The 24,561-nt window shown below is 35.4% G+C and overlaps 1 protein-coding gene across 1 annotated transcript in view; it reads right to left on the reverse strand.

Annotated features, from left to right (window-relative positions):
• The window catches only part of LOC131031167 (ATP-dependent RNA helicase DBP2), a 71,122-nt gene extending 50,550 nt beyond the window's left edge, over positions 1 to 20,572 (reverse strand). The window contains exon 1 of the mRNA XM_057962211.2: positions 20,082 to 20,572. Within this exon, the coding sequence (XP_057818194.2) occupies positions 20,082 to 20,402 (321 nt within the window). The 5' untranslated portion in view covers positions 20,403 to 20,572. The remainder of the gene's footprint in view (positions 1 to 20,081) is intronic.
• Between the last annotated feature and the right edge of the window lie 3,989 nt (positions 20,573 to 24,561).

Consider the following 24,561-nt stretch of genomic DNA (forward strand, 5'->3'; position numbering starts at 1 on the left):
TTTATAAATGCTTCAATAAAAGGTTATACAAGATTGTATAAAGTGTTAATGTAAAAATTCATGAGACTACTAACACTTGTGACAAGCATGAAAATGGTAATAATAGTGCTCAAAAAGATGAAATAGAAGGTGTTGTTCAACCTTCCTCCTCTTATGTACAAGTTGGGACAGCAAGTGGTAATGCAAAAACTACTTCAGAAAATGTCCGGAGGCAAAAAAACACTTCTTCAAGTATTAAACTTGAAACAACATGTACTCTTTCTGAAAATGAATCATACATTGGTCATGGTAAGACTACATTTAAGACTCCTTGTAAGTTTGTACAAAAGATTCATCCTATTGATCAAATTCTACTTGAGAATAGAACCAGAGCAACTAGAAAAAATGTAAATTATTTTGAAAATGAAGATATTTCTTTGTTGTCCATGTTTGTACCTAAGTGTTTTGAAGAAGCAGCTGAAGATAAACATTGGATAGAAGCCATGAAAGAAGAGCTTGACCAAATACAGAAAAGTGAAACATGGGAGCTTGTACCTAGACCCAAGGATAAGAATGTGATAGGCACAAAATGGGTCTTTAGAAACAAATTAAATGAAGAAGACCAAGTGGTAAAGAACAAAGCAAGGTTAGTTTGCAAAAGATATGCTCAGGTGGAAGGTATAGATTTTGACGAAACCTATGCTCCGGTTGCACGTCTTGAAGCACTTAGATTGTTCTTCGCTTTTGCTTCTTTCAAAGGTTTTAAGATTTGGATGTCAAATCTGCTTTTCTTAATGGAAATCTGAATGAAGAAGTGTATATAGAACAGCCTAATGGATTTGTTTTATTAGAGAAACATGACTATGTGTGTAAGCTAAAAAAGGCGCTTTATGGCTTTAAGCAAGCCCCACGTGCCTGGTATGACAGGTTAGATAAATATCTACAGCAACAAGGATTTAAAAGAGGAATGGTGGACAACAACCTTTACGTGAAAGAAGAAAGTAAACACATTTTGGTTGTAGTGGTTTATGTTGATGATCTGATTTTAGGAAGCAATTGTGTAGATATGTGCAAAGTATTTGCTGCTCACATTAAGAGGGAATTTGAAATGTCAATGTTGGGTGACCTGTCCTCCTTTCTTGGGCTACAGATTCTTCAATCTGAAAGAGGTATTTTTATCTCTAAAACTAAGTACATTAGAGAGATGTTGGAGAGGTTTAAGACGGTAATTGCAATCCTGTAAGTACACCTATGGTAACAGGATGCAACCTTAGTAAAAATGATGAGTCTCCAAATGTGAATCAGACTTATTACAGCTCTATGGTAAGCAGTTTGCTATATGTTACAGCTACTAGACTTGACGTTATGGAGGTAGTTGACTATGTAGCCATATTCCAATCAACACCCAAGGATACTCATGTCCAAGTTGTTAAAAGAATTTTCAAATATCTTAAGGGTACAATGCATTTTGGTTTATGGTATCCTAGAAGTAATAATTTTATGCTTACAGCCTATACTGATGCCAATTGGGGAGGTTCCGTAGATGATAGAAAGAGCACAAGTGGTGGTGCTTTCTTTCTAGGTAGTTGCCTTGTATAATGGCTAAGTAAAAAACAGGCTTCTATCTCCTTGTCTATAGCAGAAGCAGAGTACATTGCAGTTGTATCTTGTTGCACTCAAGTAATTTAGATGAAACAAACATTGCAAGACTTTATGTAGAGTATGATCATCCTATTTCTATCTTTTGTGCAATTAAAATCTCAAAATGTGATGTCCCCATATTGTCAAATAGTAATAATTTGTACCAGAAAGTTGCCCGAATAAAAAGAACAGGAAAGCACCAGACAACCATGGGTAAAAAGGACACCCATCACCAAAAACAACAAAGCTACAGAAAGAACAACCTGCAGCCAACCAAAAACCATCCCCTACCCAAGAACCATCAAGGTTTACATTTAAATTGCTCTTATGGGATCAGGGAGTCATATCAAAAGAAGGCTTAAAGGACTTTGTTTTTTTGCCTTTAACAGAAATCTATCCCTCTTCCACTTGTGCTGCCTTAATATGCCAATCCAGCACACCAAAATTCTGAGAGAGAGAGCCAGCAGCTGCTGTCTCAGCCTCACCAAAACCAACGGACAGCAAAGGCAAAACCCCAGCATCAGCAAAATCATTATGACTGTTATGAGTGTGACTAACACCGATTAAGGAAAAAGGAAAGGCAGCGACCTTTCAAAGGGGTTGTTGCCACTGAAGGGTGGCTTTCCACCACCAACACAGGTAAATAAATAGCCTCCATGATATGTGAAAAGGGGAGGAATAGGAAGTTAGGAAAAAAAGCAACGAATGATAAGGAAAGATAAAAAGGAGAAAAAGCTAAGTCAAGGAATGTCAGCAAATTGCATCTTGCTGCCAACTGTATGTTGGACAATTACTGTTACACTATTTATGTTTCAACCTGAAAATATTCTGCTGAAACTATAATATCTGAAATATAATTTAAACAAAATATATATATATATATAAAGTCTTGATCTGTAAAAAATAATAATTTCAGATTGTAAATTAGGAAGAATTCTTGAGTTTATAGACAATAAGAAGAATATGTACATACAATTTCATTCTTGCTACTACTGTCAGTAATTAGGAAGATGGGTTGAGTTGTTTCCAAGAGGGGCAGTCTAAATCCACTTATGCACTCTAGAACTAAGCATATTCCAATTAAAAATCATTTTTTGAGAGAGCAAGTTACTAATCAGCAAGTTAAGTTGGAATATGTATGCTCTAAAGACCAGATTGCAGATTTATTTACCAAGCCACTACCAAAGGAGACATTTGAATTTTTTAGCCAGAAGCTAGGAGTGATTTCACTCCATCACTGATTTGCAGATTGGACTCAGGGGGAGGATTTTTTGTCATATTTTATTCCCCATTTTCTGTTATGTACAGTGGTTTCAAGTATGCAGGATTGATTTAGTCATTGATGCCAAAGGGGGAGTAGACAGTCAGGGAGAGCAGTGTATTTCAATTTGGTTCAGATTGGTTGCCATCAATGACAAAGGGGGAGATTGTTGAGTATGTTGTCATTGATGTCACATATCTGTGATCAAGCTCATATCAGTGCATTGGAAATTTATTTTAGTCTTACTATAGCCTTGATTTATTTTATTTAAGACTTTATCGCTTATTGAAGGCTACAGGTGTACTTTGAATTTTTGTCTGAAGCCAATGTGGACCAGCTTGCACAGTGTTAGCTAATGTATCGAATGACTTTATACGCAGTGCTTATACTCCACGTTTTATGTAAGTCAAAGCTTGGCGTCCTATTTGGAACAAATGGATTTTTCTTTTATCTTCGGTGGCAAAAAGGTAATCGTGGCCATTGGATATGGGCCATGTTTGGGTTTGTTGTGCGTTCAATTTCTTTTTATATATGGAAAGCATACATGTTTTTATAACGCCTCTTGTAACATGGCAAGGATATTGTGTGGCTGGAAATTCACCTGTGAAGAGGAGTGAGTCATTTAAACAAACAAACTAAAGTTTTTTTTAAGTGTCGTGTGTTATGTGTATTTATCTCTAACTATGCGATACCTTTCAGATAGGCTGTCGTTTGAAACATGATAGTTTTTCTTTGGGTATAAAATTTTACTCGTGTGGACTCATAACAAAGGAAGTACATTTTTTTATCTAATGCGTATTCTCTTAAATTTGGTGAATGTACGTTTTTTGTTACATCCCATTTATGCCCTAGTCGTTTTTAATGCAACTTTACGCCAAGATGTTTGTGCCCTAGTTGTTTTATGCAATAATCACGTGTTGCTAATCGTGCCCTAGATGTTTATGTTATAACTGAGTGATGATGCCCTAGATGGTACTTATGTTCAATACAGGGAAATGATGACTTACAACGGTTAGATTGATGTTTTGATATTTATCATGATGATATTTAAGATGTTCTATTTATGTTAATGATATTTTCAAAATGTCAGAGTTATGACAAGATTTCAGACTAATTGTTTGAACTGAGCCAAGTGTGCAGGAGATTGTCGCCCTCCGCAAAGGGAGGGAAAGTATCATCAGGTCGAGAGGAAAAAGGAAAGAAAGAACTCGTGCCGTCTGAAAACCCTAACCTAAGCCAGGTAAACTTATGTTTGACCTTGTCGAACCTTGGTAGCCGTTGCGTCAGGAAACCTAGATGGTCTGTGCAGAAAGTTTAGGGTTCATAACCCTAGGTTACGTCTGCGTTTTGAGGTATCTCGTTAATATTATTTTAAGGAAATTTTAATTGATTGTTTAATTAATTATTATTTTTAAATCTCGCATAAGCTTATGCTTTATTATGTATATAAAAATTTGTGTACATATATATTCATATAGGTAAATATATGAATATATATTATACAATACTCTTTGAAAGGTTAACCTTAAAAATGAAAGAAGGATAAAATAAAAACCTTGTTATTTATTATTAATTAAAAAAAAAAGGGAAAACATAACCTATCCCCTAATCGCTAGAGGTGAAAAGTGATGTGAGGAGATAAGTTTTAAATAAAATATTTTCACCCTTATTCATAAGCGCTATGTTCATTGCATATTATCATTCGATGAGCAAGCTACAATACTTCATCGGGCAGTTGATGGAAAAATAGACTTAATGTATAATCAAACACTTCTTTATTATATCGATATGGGGAGGATATTTTGGAGATCAGGCATTTTCAGCGTGAGAGGAGAAGCTTCTTGAGGAAGCCATAATGCAAAACGCGTGAGGAGATGCCAGGAAGAGGGTGTGACTCTTGGGGGCGGATTGGAAGAAATCTGCCTGGTATTAGGGCAGCAGATGGAAGGAATACGTGTTCATCAATGCATAAAAGAAATTTTGGAAAAAGGGGTGATTCATTCTTCATTTTACTAGCCATGAGAAGGAAGGTTTTGCTCTGCGAAACTGGTTCTTTCTTCTTGCGTTTTCTGAAACAAGGGTTTTGCTCTGCAAATTCTTTCATTTGCAGCTCTGCTAATTCGATGTTTAGAGGAATCTGCTGGAAGGAGGGTGCTGGAATACATTTTCTAAAGTGATTCTTCATTTCACAGGTCATGTGGTCTGGATACCCTGCGAATTTGATAATTTTTCTTCCATTTCTCTTTTAAGTTTCAAAAAGGAAAAAATAGAGGAAAGAACGAAATGCAGTGTGTTCTTCATTATGGCTTAAAATTTCTGAATTATTTTCATTTTGTGGTATGAATGATGAAAAGTATTCTAGAGTGGAGAAGGGTTAACCCTTACGCAGTTTTTAAAAAAAAAAAAAACCTACTATTTCTGCAGTATTCTGTATTAAAACAGATTTGCTTACTATTTCTGAAGGTTATGAGTGAATGCATTGGTTCTCTTATCTGTATGCTTATGTACTACATATGTATACGTATAAATACATATACATACATATAAATGTATATATATACCATTTATATGTATAAGTATAACCTTGTGGATGCTATTATTAAAAAGGCAAAGACATCTCTATTATTGAAATACTGCTGTTGTACTTTACCAGACAAGGAGTTAAAATTCTTCAGCAGTATAGCTAGTATAACTGGTATCAAACAGCAATTAGCAGGTCTATGTTTATAGATTTATTAATACACCTTTAAGTGTGTGTATATCTCTCTAAATGTAGATATATTTGTGTATAGATAAACTGCAGGTCTATGTGTTAGATTTACATGTATTCCTCAGTTGAACTATAGACTGAAATAAAAATCGCATCCACAGAATATCTGCTCCATCAAGAAATTTGAGATATTATGTATATTTCTGAGTTCTTTTATGGAACTTCTGATTAAGCATTATTCGCTATGTCTAGCTGTGAAATATATTCTCACTGATATGTAGCCCTTAGACTGTAGCAGCAGTCTTCTTGGAATTTGAGTTAATTTATTTTGAACCCTTGAATAAGGGCAATTGTTAATTTTGTTAAGCTTTAAATCTAAGGCATCTGAAAATACTTAACATACATGTGAAGGTGCGGGTACAGGTGTATACTTGTACATGTACATTAACATGTACTAGTAAGCGAACATATCAACATGGTTATTAACTGATAACAACAGGGTGAACTGGTAATGATTTATAACCTTACCTCACAGTTAAGGAAGGGTGCTCTTCCTTGACCTGAATAAGAAGATTTCTTACCTCTTAAGTGCGCTTTCCAAATTTATCTAAGACTGAAATACATTAAACAGCAATATCAGGCGATCTCTCTAATTGTGAATACCATCGATAGTTAATGAAATTAACTGATACCCTAGTCTTGAAAGAAAGAGGGTAGAAAGGGTACCGTTGTACTTTCGATGCAACTAGCATCACCATTGAGAGATTACTCTCAAGATGCCTAGGACAGCAGAGTCGTGTCAGGCAAAGTTTATATTCCATACTTAGGAATTGTACGTACAACTGGCAGCTCTTATGCCCCCTATTTTCCCATGCCAGGGATTTAGTTGAACCATCACAAATCTTTGCAATCTTAAATGAGAAAGAAATTAACAATAACTTTTATGAGTACTAGAACGGATAACAGATGAATGTTAAGTAATTGTGTGACCAATAGTCGCCATGTGTGCATAAACATGGTCAACTATAAATTAAAACTCACTCGTTCTATACCTATGCCCTAGGGCCCTCTTATTACTGTTATGAAGGGAATAATTATGAATTCATTCGCAAGTGTAATCATAGCTATTTGTAAACCTATGGGACAAAGGAGTCCCCATAATAGAGCGTCAATCAAGATAATTATCTTCAGCTTGGTAAGAACGTCTGACTAGAGTAGTACTTCAGAGCTCATTAATGCAATTGGGCATAATAAACATTATGGGAGCACTTAGACTTTTAGTAAATATTACCTCAGTGAGAAAGGGGTTGATAGGCAAAGGAGCTTATAACGCTCTTAAAGCTAATAGTCTTATGTATAGAAATACAAAGCTTCACAGCCCATGATGCAGTTGACTTACAAGCAAAATATATAGTTTTTCTAACAGTATAGTAGCAGCACGAATGCTCTCATTTCGCACAAAACATAGAAGCTAATGTTGATTGGAGTGATAGCAATCTGTCGTCTATCTCATCTTTCCCTCACTAAGGTAAGTAATTCAGTTTAAACCATGTTTCAATGAAATTAGAAGGGAGCAAATTTAATCCAAGTATAATAAGGTCTTTAACATCAGGATGAGGTAGAGTATCAGCCGATACAATCAAATATGCCAATCTGTGGTGAACTAATGACGATTGTGATTCATGTAACCTTCATGTGTAAAAAGGGCATCGTTTGTTAATCATTTGTAACTTAATGGCGGATGCCAATTAATAAAGGCCAAGTATGGGCTAGTTACCTTGTGTAAATAGCATTAAGACTGTGTGGAATGCGAACTATTCAACTGATTGGTACATTTGTACAGAAAATTGGTTCATGAAAAGAAGAAGGTCAGTGATTTCTACATATTCATTAAACTTGGATTCATCCTTGTTCCCGTGAAAGAGCAGGTTGCTAGCTCAAGGGCACAAGTATGAATTTCTGTATTAAATTAACATAAGGTTTGTCAAGAAAGGTTTCATTCTAAGAGTATAAGTCATCTCGAGTTTGTTGACAAGCAGGGAAAGCTTGAGTCCAAACATGTATGGTAGCCAATGAGCCTCATAGAGTCAGAATGCAGTAGCATAGAGACAGATTTGAGGACTTGGTCACCTACAGGAATTCATTCCAACCTAGCAAGATGTTAAACAATTGACTTCATGTTTTAGCATGTTTGCAATAACCTAGTAACCCTCAAGCATGGAGACGATACATCTATAAACGTCAACCAGTATGTTAATCCACATACACAATTCAGTCAGAGGTCATACCTTAGGGGGAACCTATAAGGTATGACCGACTAGGAATTTGTGTAGGATTGCCTTCAGTTCATATGGCATTGAGTTCCACTTCCCATTACCTCCCTGCGAAGGGTCGGGCCAATCCAGTTGGATATGGCACGGGGGACTAGATAGTCCGTGGTTGGGCGGAAAAGCGCCTTGATGATGCTTTCCCTCCTCACTGGTATCTTGATAAAGTTATGAAGTTCAAATGATAGCATCAGATGAAATGTACCTTCTAAACCCTTGCTCTTTCAATTAATGCAATTTTATTTATTTCTTTATCTTACGTTTATGTTTAGTTTAGATCAATGGAAATGCTTTCAGTTATTGTTATCTTATTGTTATCTTTTAAAAATTAAAAAAATCTCTTCCTTTTTATGTTAAGTTGCAATGATTATATTAACAGCTATACTTGCAACTGTTACATTCATTTCAGTTAGTTACTTTTTGAATAAATGTTTCCTTTAAATTTTTAGCATGTTACATTTTCTTTCTGGATTCTCTGCAGGCGGGTTGAGGCACACAAAGTGTCGTTATAAATTTGATTGGCGTGTTTCATACTGAAGCTGAGTATCATGAATTTCGGTATGAAACATTTAAGCTTCAATAATGACAGGTTGTTGGTGCATTGGTAGTCAGAAGAGCCGTTTTACTTTACGGCAATGACTTTCAATTAGATTTTGATTTGTTTTTGTCATACCGTATGCTCTTCGGGTTGGTCCATTTCAAAGGTGAGATAACGTGGTTAGGTGTAATAAAAAATACACATATCATATTGTGTGTGGTAGGACTGTTTTCTTAAAAAGAAGAATGAAGAATGTTTGGAATCATTCATCTTCAATATGTAGTAGTCGTTTCTGGATGCGCAGAGATTTCTGGTTCATGAAAAACAGAATGTCTTTCTTATATTAAAAAAACGATGCCAATGTATGTGAGGAGGTTAGATGAATTTTGGCTTAAAAAATTGGGGTTGTGATTTGATGGTATATCTACAGAAGTTTGGTCCTTTCTGAAAAAGAGTATTTGGATACACAGTATAAGTGAGGTTTTCGATGAGGAGTTTAGGGGACTTTTCAGATAGAAGTGATAAGCATATGCATCTACATGATTTTATGTTGTGCAGAGAAGGTGCTAGAACTGTTCTTGCTGCAGGAAGTTTTGTATCGCTTTTGAGTTGCTTGTTAATTGTCATTACTTAGTTCATAAAGCATTGTATCTGAATGTAATCTGTATTGGGTGATAAAGCTTATTTACTATACCTGTGATAGCTGTTTTATATCTGTTTGAAAAAAAAAAGCTTTGGCGTTTGATTATGATCTGAAGTTGGTGCTTCAGCAAAACGAAGAGTTGGAGCTCTTAGTGAGTTGATGCTCACTTTTGTAAATCGGGTTGGTGCCCACTGGGTTGCTGCCCAAAATTGATTAATGGAAGTCTTGTATGCCCTGGTTTTTTCACCCATTCCACAAGATAAACTTTGTGTCTTCTCTGTGTTAGTTTGTTTTGTTCATCTAATTTGACTAAATCTGTTGTTAATTTGTGAAATACTAATTCCTCCCCCCTCTTAATATTTCTGATTTCGTTTACAAAAAGTTTACAAAACCTTTCTCAACAAAAATGTTTAAAGCGTTTCATGCAGTCACCCCTCCGTAGCCTCTTCCGCAAGAGTCGATGAAAGATTATGAGGACATGAAGGGCAAGTTCACGCAAGTTAAGGAATGGATCTCAAATGCTTCGGCACGTGCTGACATACTTGTGGAAAATTTGGTATCAGCACATGAGTCGGCTTCTTCATTGGTCAGCAGAATTCAAGACTTAGCTGCAAACTGGGAAGATATTGAAGAAATCCAAGATGAAATACTTCCACAATTGAGGGTTATCCGAGGTCTATCAAAGCGAAACTTGGTAGATGCAGGTGTCGTCCAGGCTAGGGATAAGTATGATTTTAACACTTGGTATTACGCTTTGGTCACCAGGATTGAAGTCCTGAAGAAATCTGAAGCTAAGTGTTTTGAGGTTGAGGAAAATGTCAAGGAGATTTTAAGTAAAGTGTTTTGTGTGGCATCAGAAATTTGGCAAAAACAAGGTATACGAGAAAAACACATGCAGGCAGAGAACCTGAGAGCCAGAGTTCAATTGAGCTTTTTCAAAGTTTCGAGGATGATTGATAAGGGCGATCTCTCAAAGATCGCGAGTTTTCTCCTCATTGACGAAAACTTTCTTGTCCAGGCAGTTGAGTGGGAAGTCATCCTCGTCATGTGTACTGATGATGTGGACATCGTCGACTTCCAGATTAGTAACCTGCCAAGTGTCACTATGGAAGAGGTTTGGCTCATCGTGTCCAGATACATTGAATCTGCAAAAAGGGAAACTGGACACTCACCTCAGTGACAATAGCAGCTATGCCACATGTCACTCTTTTGTCTGTTATAACTGATAGAGTTTTGAGAAACCCTAATTAGGGTTTATAACTTTCAATCTGGGCCCTTGATCACTGTTTGATCTCGGTCATTCATTGATTTCTGAAAAACTATATAAGGCTACCTCCTCTCATTCGGAGAGGGTGAGGTTTTTGATATATTGTTGCGTGAAGGTCATTTTTTCAAATAATACATTGCATGTGCACTTTCTCTTAAGGCTTTGTAATCTCTGTTATTTGAGTGATTATCATGGTTTCAACTTCCTCAACACATTAGTTAAAAGTTAATTTAGATTTGCTTTCAAAGTTGTTAGAATTGAATGAAGGATTTGATAAGTATTAATTAACGATGTATCTCTGCTCATACTTTTGGTGAATGGATGATTTCCATTTCACTGTGCAAAGTTAGTCTAAGCCTATTCCCTGTGTATGCCAACATTTTGATCATAAGCACAACCCGTTGAAGATTGCACCCGCTTTGTGTAGTTGTCCTCAGTGTGGCGAAGCAAAGTGTGGTTTCCCGAGAACACCCAGTTAATACCGTCTCCAGAATTCGTAGGTTTAGATCAGCTTTCTTAACCCTATTCCCTTTTCCCCTTTTTGAAAGTCTAAATCCCGGAAAATCCAAAAAAAGAGAAAGAACCTAAAATTGATAAATCCATCTAAGTTCAAAAGCTTAAAAGACATTCATAAACGTAAGTCCCCCTTGAGATTTTCAGTATGCACTACCCAAGTAGCTATCCCACTAAAGTCGCTTGTTCCCATATATAGACCTTGGAATTAGCAGTGATTTTTCAAGAGAGGATAGAATACCTTTGGGTATCTTATTCTAAATGTTTGGTAGATGATAAAATGTACACCAACAGGTCTCTAGATGCCCTAGCACAAAAATAACCCTGAATTACAACACTTAGACATACGCTCAATTTAAAACTGTTGCAACCCCTAGACTTGGGCAAAACTTAGGATTGCATTGACAATTTTGACATTTTTTGAAACATTTGATCCTATTCAAAATTTAAAAATCCTAATTGCACCTAGGCATGATCACCTCAAAACTGAGACTCAAGCACTAAAAACTCAAAAATTGTTGCCTAACTGCCAAAACCCTAGACTAACATAACGCAAAAAGCAAGAAAGAGGGGGTCTTCGTTTGCAATGGGGCGATGTGTGCAAAGGTCACAACAATACCCCACAATCCACATACCACCCTACACCAAAAAAATTGTGTAAGTGGACAAACATGAAACTGTGGAGAAGTCACAAGTCTAAATGAAAGTTCATCCAATACTGAAGCTTCTCCACTCCCTACAAACTACTTTTGTTGTTGTTGCTTTGCCCTTCCCCTTCTTCTCAAGACAAAGAGAAACATGATGGCCAAACTTTTCGCACTTCAAACATTTGATATGCCAAAAATCTTTCTTCCCCTTTTGAGAAGAATTTGTATGTTGGGGCTTTCCTTTCCAAACCTTCCCAAGTCCTTTCTTGCCACTTTTTTTCATTTTATCAATGAAGACCTTGTTCTATCTTCCAATCTATCTCAATTAGCTTCATGTCTAGTTTCTTCCTATACAAAATCACCCCAAAGCTTCTCAGAGGTGAGAAATATTCTCACAAGCACATCCACCTCAAATAAACAGTTCCCAAGATGGAGAGAACCTGTCTCAAGCCATGGATGACAGCTCTTCATCAATCCAGATTAACTCCAAGCTACGAACTGAACGCAACTTTTTGTGATCTTCATTAGGAAGGTGAACTACTAAGTCTGTGTCAATCATGAGAGTGGCATTGAGTCTGTTCTTTAGCAACATCTTATGGAAGATGTTCACACTACTAAAGAGTAGTCAAAGAATCATACATCTCTTTGACTGATTTCTTTTCAACAATGTGAGGAATCAAACAATTTTTCACACAATTCAAGATGATACACTTTGATTTGACCATCTTGTTATGCTCAACCAACTGCACAAGATCAGCTGGAGCTGTCAACATGCTTTCCCCATAGACTCCACGATCAACTTCTTCCAACAACATCTATGGCATACACTTTCAAGGAGTAGAATTTGAAGCACCCTTAGGCGGTCACACTCTTTGAGACCAAGACTAGTCATGTTTGCAGCAGTTGGAACACACTGAAACTGAACAAATCAGCTGAAGTTTACTCAAAACAGCAACCTATCACAAGCACAAATCAACACTTAAATCATTGGAGCAACTAGGACATGACAGCCTACAACCTTTCACAAAACTAGGATACTTCAATCACTTAAGTAAGGCACTCAAATCTTCCTACAACTCCCTATAACAGGCAGCATCATAGTCCATTCACAAACCTAGAAGATCTGAGTAACAAAACTCTGATACCATATTAAAACTCAACGCGTGGCATGCAGATTTTGCACTTTAAGGTTTGAATTTAATTGTCTAAGTTAAACTTCAATCAAATATACAACTTTAAGTGCAATAACCTGCACACACAAACTTCTGAAAGGACAGAAAATACCAATGAGTAAAAATTGAGATTAAAATACATCAATTGCCATCTGAAATATTCTTCTGTGTTACAAAAGTGAGCACATATGATCATTAAATAGAACTGCTGACATCGGTGCAGAAAAATTAAATTAAAGCTTTTATTAAAGTTGGAGACTTATCACGTTTTCTATCACTTAGAATCTGTCTAAAAACAGGAAAGGTAACTGTACCTCTGCCCAAAATAAAAACTATACACAAAAACAAGAAATTAAAAAAACTTAAAACTGTCAAAAAATTGACTAGACACTTGTACCTAAATTGAGAAAAGCCAACACTAAATATAATATCCTACAATTGTCTAAGTTAAGCTTCAAACAAATATACAACTTTGAGTGAGCACACACAAACTTCTGAAAGTACAGAAAAAAACAATGAGTAAAAATTGAGATTGATGTAGATTAGAATACATCAATTGCCATCTGAAGTTACATAAGTGAGCACATATGATCATTAAATAGACTGCTGACATCAGTGCACAAAAATTAAATTAAAACTTTCATTAAAGTTGGACCCCTATCACATTTTCTATCACTTAGAATCTCTCTAAAAGCAGGAAAGGTAACTGCACCTGTGCCCAAAATAAAAACAATACAAAAAAAAAAGACATTAAAAAAGCTTAAAACTGTCAAAAAATTGACTAGACACTTGTACCTAAATTTAGAAAAGCCAACACTAAATATAATATCCTACATTGAGGAAATCTAAATATAGTATCCTAATTTTAGAAATGCTAAATATAATATCCTAAATTTAGGATATTTCTGCTAATTTTCTACACCCAGGAACAACAGCTGAGTGACCCAAAAATCTAAACACGAACATACCCAAATGGCCAAATCTCTTGCTAAGCTTTATGTTCAGAACCTAATCTTTTTAATTCTCAAAATTAGTGTTATAGATCCATAGAATGATAAATAATCTCTTTTAATTGATTTTGGGCCAATAATTCATCTTTTATGTTGAAGTCTTTCTGCATCTTCATTATATTTTTTAATAAAAAACTGGTTTGAGTGTAAGTGCTGCAACTTTCTTCGTATTCTATTGGTCTGGGTTATTTGCCTTACTCTGCTAATGGATTCTCTATGTCTTATCTCTATGTTTAAGTATTTGTTTCTCATTTTGTGCTTAATGATTCAAATTTCAATTGTTTAATCAGAACTTTTCCAATTGGCTTTCTCTCACTCTCCACTCTCCCTGGCTTTTGTGATAGATATGGTTGTTTGTTTTGTCTCTCAAAGTCAACCACATTTTGACACTTGTTATTATGATATTTCCTATTTCGTGTTCCCTCAAGGCCATTTTCATCACATGAGTTTTGAACTCGTTGATAAAGTTTCTTCCTGAGTGAACAAAGATGTGCAAGCATAATTTTGATTGTTTTGATTTCTTACGTGCTTTAAGGATTGAAAGATCTCGAGACTTGTCATGATCTCACTATTTTTTCCTGTAGCAGTTCTCATGCAAGAATTTTGAAGTTTTACAATTCTCTCAATCCAGCAAGATTGCAGTAAGTGTCACCATCTCATTCTTCACTTTTCTGGAATCATCCTCTCAGATGCAAAACATTGGAACAGATGTTACCATCTAGTTTCACAACTTCTTTAAGATTTATCCCTTCCATTACATAAGATTGCAACAGGGTCATTGGCTGAAACATTTCTTTTACTAAATGTGGTTCATAACTGAAGAGGCCATCAGGCTAAAATTGGAATTTTTGCCATTGGTAGAAGTAATTCTTCTCTTAAATTGTCCATGGAGAACCTGTGATGGTTGCACAATTGAAAATTTCCTATTTGTGGATGCAATACTTCACATGGATTAGCTATGCTTGTGGTGGTTGTACAATTGAATATCCCATATTCACATAGAGTGGTTATGTAGAACCCATGTCAGTTGTTCATTTTCTTATTGATTAGTGGAGACTTCAAGGGCAAATGTTCTTGTTTGCTCAAGTCTTATTGATCTATTTGTTGTTTTCTAGATGCTTGAGCTCAACCTTTACTTGCTGGTTATGTTTGTCTCTATGATAGAATCTTTGTAAGTTTTAAAGCGTTGTACTACCCTTTTGTGGGAATGTCTTAGTATTGAATTTGAATAATAATGTTTCTCTATTATTCCTTCTTTACTCGTTCTTCATTTTGAACGGCATTGGATTTGGTACAGAGAATTGAGGACAGATTTGAGGTGTATTTGGCCAAATATCGGTTGGGTTATTTTTTATCATTTATAATTTCAGTAGGATTTGATTTCAACTTCTTCATCAATACATCCAGCATTACTCCTTACGTGTGTGAACTCAATAAAACATTCATGATTAATGAATTGTGCGTTAAGACTAAATGTGTTTGTGTGCAGAGTAGCCAGAAACTCCTGTGTCCCTCCCTAGAAGCGCGTATCCCTATATCCGAAATGGATATATTAGATTAATATTTGCATATCTTATAGTTTAATGGTCAATAATGTATTTTAGGTGTAATCTTAGTTAGATTAGATTCTTTCTAATTTTGTTTCCAGTTATTGAATGTTTCTTTAGGAAACTTTGTCTGTGTAATTGCCTATATGTACATTTGCATTCTTGTCATAAAATCATGCAATTACCATCATTTTAGGATACGTATCCAATACAGCCCGGATACACATCGGATACTATACCCATGCATGCCCAAACAACCTTGATTTCCAACCATTCCAAATACTATGTGATTTGATTTTCTCAAAATTTGACATAAATCTTCTTAAATTTAATATACTAGTGGAATTACATTCATGGATGATAAAATGTACTTTTATAACTAATTTATGTGTTTGCATGGCAATTAGCGAACTACATCTTATGGGACTGTTATGGTTGATGACGCATAAATTATATACTTAAATTTAGCTCACTTCCTACCTTCATTAGTTTGACAAGTGAATCATATCAAAGTATAACTTTAGTTTAAAGGTCTATAAGGAAGATAATTTGGAACTAGACTAGGTTTTGACCCTATTGGGGCAACATCGACCAGCATGCAAAAGAATCTCCATCCTTCCATTCCCCCCCCTTCTTTTTGAGGCATGCAAGAATAGAGCCAATTTGTTCCACGAATGCAATGCCTTTTGCAAAGAACAAATCATTCTATCAAACCCTAACTTTGCCATCCAAATCATCAACACAAAATTCGGATGATGATTCCACTCAAGTCCCTGGCTCCAACTTGGCTACTCTTTTTCCCCATATGTTTAGCAAACACACTTTTTCTTTGGGAGATACAAAGATAGTTTGGCGGATGATCATATCGATTTCCATATCTCTAATACATGTATCATTGCATTTTTTGTCAACATTGGAATCAATCCCTTATCCTTAGATTTTGAGAAAATGCCTATCCCTTGAACTATTTGTGGATTGGACAAAGACAACTTGGAGCGGCTTGGCCACTCTTGTTTATCAAAATTCTAGATTTTGGCTTCTTTCTCCTTCACTTTAATTCTATTGAGGATTGCAACTTTGTGAAACAAAATGGCCCTTGGTTATATGGACAATCAAGCCTTTTCAATGCCCCCCGATCCCCTTTTTGATCCAATAGCTACAAAAATCACTTCCATTCCTATCTGGTTCAGATTTTCCTTTGATCATGCAAGATCCCTGTCTCATCAAGAATGTGATTGATCAGGTAGGATCTTTCATGAAGTAGGAGACTCTTTAAGTAGATACACTAGGGTTTGTGCCATTATTGATAAATCGACACTCCTACATCATTTCGACACAATAAATTCCTCATTCGACACATGAACTCAATCCTTAAACTATGAAGGCCTTTCATTCAAATGCTTTCATTGCAACATGATGGGCAATAAGATCATTGAACGCACTTTGTCTAGGTCAACAACAAGAAGGAAGATCAACCTAAAAAGGATCAAGAAGCTTAGCACTCTGGATGCAAATTTCATTTGGCATAATCAATGTAAATTCATGGCAGCTCACATGGAAACTAGACCAAATTTTACTAGGAACAGGAGGAAGGGCTTTGCCAAATGGACATGATGATCCATTCTTGTTTTTTGGGAGGTGCTCAAAATTGATTGGTCTCTTGTGCCCTTATGTTCCTCTCTATTCTCATTCTCTAGAATCTTCTTTGATATCCGAGATCTCTTTTGGGCTCTTTGTGCCTATCCTTTTCCTCTAAGTCGGCTCATTGTCTTTGTGCTCCCAATTCATGGGTTTGGAGCTGTTACACTAAATTTCATTCGTTTCTATACTGAGAATGGGCCCTATCCCCACAACTTAAAGTATCCAAGAAAAACATATTAATGGAGAAAATCAACAAATATAGCATGAGATAATAAAAAAGATCCTTTTGTATTGGTGGTTGTTTCTTTCAAATATTTTGAGCATTAAATTAGGTCCTCTTGATATCACCTCCTTTTTCCCTGCCATAATAATAGCTCCAATTCTATCAAGGAAAAACTGTTACTAGGTGAAAAAAGTATGTGATTGCATTCACCAAGAAATTATTGATCACTTGAAGTATCAAGGGCATAAAACAAAACAAGAAAGCAGAAATTTTACCAAACAAATAAACATGAAGAATTAAGAGAATGTGATGTACAAGAAATAAATAACCTTTTGGAGGCTGATTGAAAACGTGAATCTTAGTTAATTTGTCCTTACAACATCAGAAATCAATGTACTTACACCAGATTCAACCATTTGTAGATTGAGAATTCAATGTTGAACATCAACACAAGGAAAGGCCTCAAATTTGTCAAGTAAGGGTAACATAATTTCTAGAAGAGACTCCAATATCACAATCCATCCCATCAAGAGTGGGTATTTATCTTGTCCCATTATCCTTATTGGCATGATTCAAGGGTATGATTTGCTTTAATAGTTCTATGTTTGTCACAGTTAAATTGATAGTATGGATACCACATCACACATAGACTAGAACTTGTCATGCTACCCAGGGATAATGAACTTTCGCACAATTTATCAGTACCTTGTAGATCTACTGGAACCAATTTTGTTTGCCAGTTACAGGAAACAAACTTTGACCTTGCAGATCTCTTAGGACCAGTTTTATGGGTTCATCGGGAATATTCTTATGGTCATCAATGAGTACTTTTTAGGAAAAATATAATTATCCAAAATACAGAATAAAATGAAGCACAATTAAGAAAAAAGTTAGGCTAGAAGGTACTAAAATAGGGTATGTTATGGGGAGGCAATTTTTAAAGCATGGCTCTGAACCATAGTTGAAAAAATCAGACTCGCCAATGACTCAGCAAGCCAAAAAAATTCAAAAAACTCGAGACTTGCGAAAACTCGAGGGAAAACTCGGCAATAACTCAGCAACTTTATCGAACATTTGAAAATAAATTTTCTTAAGATATTCTTCAAAAACACAAATTTATATAAAACTAATGTCTTTTAATTTTTTTTTAATTATATTGGAATAAGCATATATATTGATAGAATACTATTTAAATCGTAATTATATTTTTTCATATATTTTTTAAAATAAATTAATAATTATTAAAATCTAATATTTATACTTTATATTTATAATTATTTTTATTTTTTATTTTTAAAATTAAACCAATGATCAATTAATTTAATCTTTTAGTATGGACATCGATCAAAGCATACAGGAAATTCGAAATATTATAAAAGCAAAGCCAAACAAATATTTTTGTAAGCCAAATTACCACTAGATCTTTGGTATCAAGAAATCCATTAAAACCTTGATTTCGTGCTATACAGGTCAGGATTTCTTGCCTGATATCGTGCCCTTTTCGTGTCAAAAATATATCCTCTTGTCACGGCTTGGAAACACACAAAATCGCATTTTCAATTTAGGTTTTCGAAACTTAAATTTTCTTTTTGATTTTAGTGGGCAATTTTAGGCCGATTTATAAGGGTTAAACTCACTGCGATTTTTTGAAATACTCATTCCCGAGTTCTTACACAAGTGACTCGCAGCCAACTATGGCTCGCGAGTACTCGTGAACCTGTAAAACACTCACCGAGTTTTTCAACACCGTCTGAACTGTGCCTTTGGCTAGGTAGTGACTATACTATTATTAGACAACCCTATTGGGCTGGGTCCATAGCCTCTGGAATGTTCTCTCCTTTTCTATCCACTAACATGTCTATTTTCAAAATAATGTGATGCTGTTGTTTTCCAGCTTTCAGAATTATATATATGTTCAGTTTTGGATTTTTCTGTAGCATCAAATTTCAAATGCCTGCGGTTTCATAAAAATCTCATTTTAATCCTCAATTTAAGTTTTAAGTTTCATAACTAGATGGATTTATGTTTAAAAAATATATAAGTTTTTAGGGTTTTAGTTTTTTTCATCTTTTGATCTACATTTTCCTTGTTCTCAGCTTGGTGTTATGACCCTAGGGTTGACAGGAGCCATAACTAGAAACAGTTGGACTTCTAACAATTAGTATGACAGAGCACGCAACGTAAAAATAATTGTAATTGCAGCTAAGATACTATAATGCCCTAAGCACAGCCTCATGGAACCAGGTGGACCACATCTTATCTAAGCGATTTTCTCAAAACCAATAAAGTTATTCAAATTTATAGTTTCGAAAAATGAAATGTAACATTGAGGACTTAGTATAATTGCAAGACTCGTTTAATAAGCAGAAAAAATTTATCTGAGGGTGGAAAAAAATGCAAAGAAAAATGAACTGTCAAGTGCCAAGGACTGTTGCCCTCACACGGAAAGCAAGAAACTTATTCATTTCTAGAGTTCTACGTATGCGATGCCTTGTTTGCTCAAAAGTGAAAAGGTATGGCTTTTCCAACAATCTCGTCAGTCATATTTCCAAACTATATAGACTTGAATGCACTCAATTCCACTAACGCCCCATTGGTTTCTACTGCATGAATGAAAAGATTAAGATTGTGTTATCCACGGCATTGTCTTAAGACAGTAATGTCTCAAATAATACCTAATACACCAATAATTCTCCTCACAGGAATGTCCCCTTAAATAGTAGACCTAAACTATCTCAAAACAACAAAAAATCAAGCCAATGATGTAATGAAATAGAAAAGAAGGTAAAAAGAACTTCAAGTTTGATCCGCAAAAGCATTCTGCATACATAACCTTCAAATGTGGTGAAAAAAATCTATTTTACAGCTAAAATGCAAGTGAGGGACTGAATTCTAGCAGCATATGAATAAAAATTTACTTTGGCTAGTTCAAAAGACCTAGTGCCAATAACCTGATTCATACCTGACCATTCTCGAAACGGCGAATGCGGTCGGAAGGCTGCCAATGGGGGAAGACAGCATCGGGAATGGAAGAGCCTCGAACATCCGTGTGCGGCCTATGAGAATAGCCACTGCCATTGCCATTGCCGACTTCGCGGAGATTTGAACCCGAACTTCCTCCCCGTCTGTTGGAATTACCATGGTAGTCTTTACTCTGGCCAAAGCTTTTCCCAGAAGCATAATAATGTCCGTCGAGAGTTTTGGGCAAGCTACCATTGGCATTGGCATTGGAAAGAGAAGGTGAAGCTGCTCCGCTTCTTTGGTGAGGTGGAACGTAAGGCATGACGACCACTGTAAATCCTTAGCAAGAATAGCTACAGACAAAACAAAACCCTTGAACCGAAAGGTAATGCATGCACAAAGAATGAAACACCGGTACCTAGTGAATGTGAGTTTGATGGTATAGGTAGATAGGTAGATGAGCGGTGATAATGAGTAGAGAACAATCATGCGTCATGCATGATTTTAAAATTTGGAGATGTCATTAAATATTCGGCTATGGATCCATGTAGGGCTATTATCTCAGATATTTGAGCTTCTTGTTATGAGAGTTGAGATTTAAAAGTTTAGTTGATTATTACTATGTTGGATAAAAATGTGGGTTTTGTAAAGTTAAATTTTGATAGTCTTGAAAGATAATCTATATGTGTGAATTGAATTTTTCAAAAAAGCAAATCTTTATATCTTAGTATTATAATCTTAATTCAAGTACATTTTTTAAATGTGAATTTCTTGAAGTTGAGGAATAATTTTAAGTGATCATTAATAGGTGCTTAAAAGTCATGTTGAAAGTTTAATTTTAAATAATTACAACAAAGTTTACTCTCGAAGATGTGAGTTCACTATATTTGTAAAAATTATTGTTAGAAAAGAAGTGGGTTTTAGCTCTTGACAAGAGAGGGTTGTCTTCTCTTCGCTTTGTGTTATATAAGGCTTGTAGGTATCAATAATGTTCTATAGATAATACCTTTCATGATTTAGAATTTTGTATAATAAATAAATCAAACCCTATGTGACCTCCTCTAGACTCGAGCTAAGTAAAAATATCGAAGCTAGCCAATCAAAAAAATGCAAAGGTGTCAAAGAGTTTGAAAGATCTTAATGAATTCCACCTTATTTACCAAATCTTCAATTTAATTCAATAGATCTTCAAATAAAATATATATACAAACTATTCAATATTGTTGTAGCACGTCCATATATATTCATAAATCCAAAGACATCAATATAAACAAGAAGCTTAAATCCAAAAATGATCCAAAATATGTAGTATATCAATTCAAATAGATTAAACATTGCATGCCTTCCTATTTTTCAACCAAGAGAGTCACACCATAAATTAAATGACTAAACAAAATATAGCATATAATTAGAGCATTGACTCAATGATAAAGACGATCATTCCTTTGCACATTTCAATATATCCAAAGATCTTTTATGTTGGCATCAACAACAAGCTAGGCTAAGATAACATTTATAAAAATTGAAGATTCACATTGAGCAATATAATATGAAAAAATAGCTAATAATTAGGAGAGATGAAAAGTAATTAATGTGAGTAGGAGGTTCTTGCAATTACATAGGCATGTGTCTAGGTATGCATTCTCAAATTTGTTTGTCATGGTAATTTTTCCCAATATTCATCATGTTCAAGGAGAGAACAAGGTGACTAGTAGCATTGAGAAGATTTAGTTACTCCCTTGTGTATGTACTTGCAACGTATTGTTCATGTGATAAACAAAGCTCCTTGTGTTGTGATATTCATGGTGTTGATTAATTTATTACTTTTCTATATAATGTTTGCATGTTTTTGTATGCATGTGTGATCTTCATGATAAGATGAGCATTGATTTCCAAATCCTTCTGCACTTATAGTCAGTCAAGCCTTTAGGATTTGCATTGTAGGTAGGTTAGAGCACAAGTTGTAATTATGTTGGCTAATGAGGTTCAAGTGTGTGTAGGAGGAAATTAGATAATTCCATTTTGTTGTCTAGGCCCAATCAAGTTTTATGCCATGGAGATCAATGTACATTTTTAGAGTTGTTGGATTTACACATAAAAAAATTAGATACTAGACCTATAAGATTATTATTGAGCACGTTGATCTTTATAATTTCATGTTTTTAGATATTTTTATTGGTGAAGATTTGTAAATGAAGAGTGCAATAATTTAGTTGATTATGTTAGGGTTTTAGATTTTCCTTTGTTGGATAGTGCTGAGAAGTTTGTTGGAATGATGTGTTGTCATTGATGTCAACATATTCTTCTGTGTATTCCAGTGTTGCAGTCAGATTAAACGAGTTGGTTTGGCCAATGTGTTGCAGTTGAGCTATTGCAGCTTAATGGGTTTTGATATATGCATGTTTAGTTGATTCACCAGAAGTTTCAGTGATCTGCATATTGATTTGATGGAGTTATGAGGTCTGGTATCGTGGTTGATATTCAGTTGTTTATGTTATTCGGTATTCTGGTTTGTGCTCCACGTTGCTCCAGAATTGCATTATCTTGGTTTGCGGATTTTGTAGAGTGTTTGGGACATTCAAATGTGTCCTCAATTTAGATGGTTCATGATTTGGAAGTCCACAAGTGAATCTTTCAGTTTGACAGTCAGTTTAGTGTGTGTTGTTGAGGTTTGGTATAATGATGATGGAAATTCTAGTAAGTGGTGATGTTGTGGTTATTTCTGATGCGATTCACATTGCTCGTGGATGTTTCTAGATCGGGTCCTATCCGTGTTGATGGTCTGCATTGATTATTGTGCACGTTATTGATCATTTTCTTGATCAGGTGGTGTTCTTTGTGTTTTGCGACATTCTTGGTGATTGTAGTGTGTTGCAGATGATCGAGATGTAATTGTTGGAGGTGTTTCTTGGTTGTAGTTTTCATTTGGGTCCAGACTATGTCTTAGCCAAAATTGTTTTGGTCTCCATGTGTTGTTGTAGCGTGTGAAGTTATTATTTTGTAATTTGTGTTAAGGGTTTAGCCAATCTTGAAATATAGGTTGATGATTTGTATAAATATATGTAATATTCATTTGTGAGATGTATCTGCATGTGCAAACATTGAATTGATCTTTTAGTAGAAGAGGAGAAGTGTGAAAGAGTGTGAAGAAGTGGAAAGAGCAAGGTTTGAGTATATGTGCCTAACTAGAACTATAATCAGGCATTAGGAGATGTTATTTTTATAGTTCATGTAATCTAGATTGTTGTTCAATATTTGTAAGACAGTGAGTCTTCCTCAAGGTTGTATCCCTTCTCGTGATTTGAGCAGTGAGCTCTAGGCAGTGTGCTTGAATGCATGTGCATTCCCCATTATAATATTTGCATTTACTCCTACCGGGGTATTATCTCATTGTGGGTAGGTTCCCACCACGGTTTTTTCCTTAACCGAGTTTTCCACGTCAAAAAACTTGGTGTTATGTGTGTTATTGGTGTGGTGTTGATTTGTGTTTTCATTGTTTATTATCATATTTGAATTTAAGATTGAATTGTGTTGAGTTTGCGAGAAAACTAATTCCCCCCCCCCCTCTCAGTTTGTTGCATTGTTGCCAACAATCGGTATCAGAGCTAGATCCTTCGAAAGAAGCTTGACCACTTGAGGAGATCTGGGGTGGCAACCATTGCTTTTGAAAAGGATAGTCTGTGGTTTGATGGAATGAATTACACTCTGTGGAAGAACCAGATGGAATGTCATTTGAGATTCATCGGTGAAGACTACTGGAAGATTACTAAGAATGTGTATAATGCTCCTCGGAATGGTTCTACCACTCCAGATGAGATAAAGGAAGCTAAATTCAATATTATAGCTAAGGAAGCATTGTTGAGTGCCTTGTCTGATTCTGAGATGACTAATGTGATGGATTTGCAGACTACTCGTGAGATATGGAAGAAGCTAGAGAGTTTGTATGAAAGTGATAGCCATGTAAAAGTTGCTAAGTTATGGAGCTTGAAGGGAAAGTATGGAATGTTGAAGATGGGAGAAGATGAGAACATTACCTCCTTTATGCAAAAAGTAAATGAGCTTGTGTTGAACATCAGATGTGTTGGTAGAGTATTAGAAGAATTTGATATTGTGGCTAAAGTGTTGAGATCCTTGCCTCCTTCTTACAAGCACAAGGCTTCTACTATTGAAGAGATCTGGACTGTGACAAATGTGACTAGAGATGTGTTGATTGGTAAATTTGTTGCTTTTGAGTTGAGCGAGTTTGGTGAAGCCCCTCCTAAATCTGAATCTGCATTTAAAGTTACTATATCTAGGAAGCATATATATGATCCAGGAGAAACAAGAGTGTCTAGATATGAGAAGGAGATGAGAGAGCTTGAAGAAGATGAAAGAGATCTTGAAGAGCTTGAAGCCTTGATTGCCAGAAGATTGCCTAAAGGTGTCGGTAAGTATGAAGGAAAGTTGCCTCTTAAATGTTTTTCATGCAATAAGATAGGACA

This window comes from Cryptomeria japonica, chromosome 7 (assembly GCF_030272615.1).
Source record: "Cryptomeria japonica chromosome 7, Sugi_1.0, whole genome shotgun sequence".
In the NCBI taxonomy this organism is placed as follows: Eukaryota; Viridiplantae; Streptophyta; class Pinopsida; order Cupressales; family Cupressaceae; genus Cryptomeria; species Cryptomeria japonica.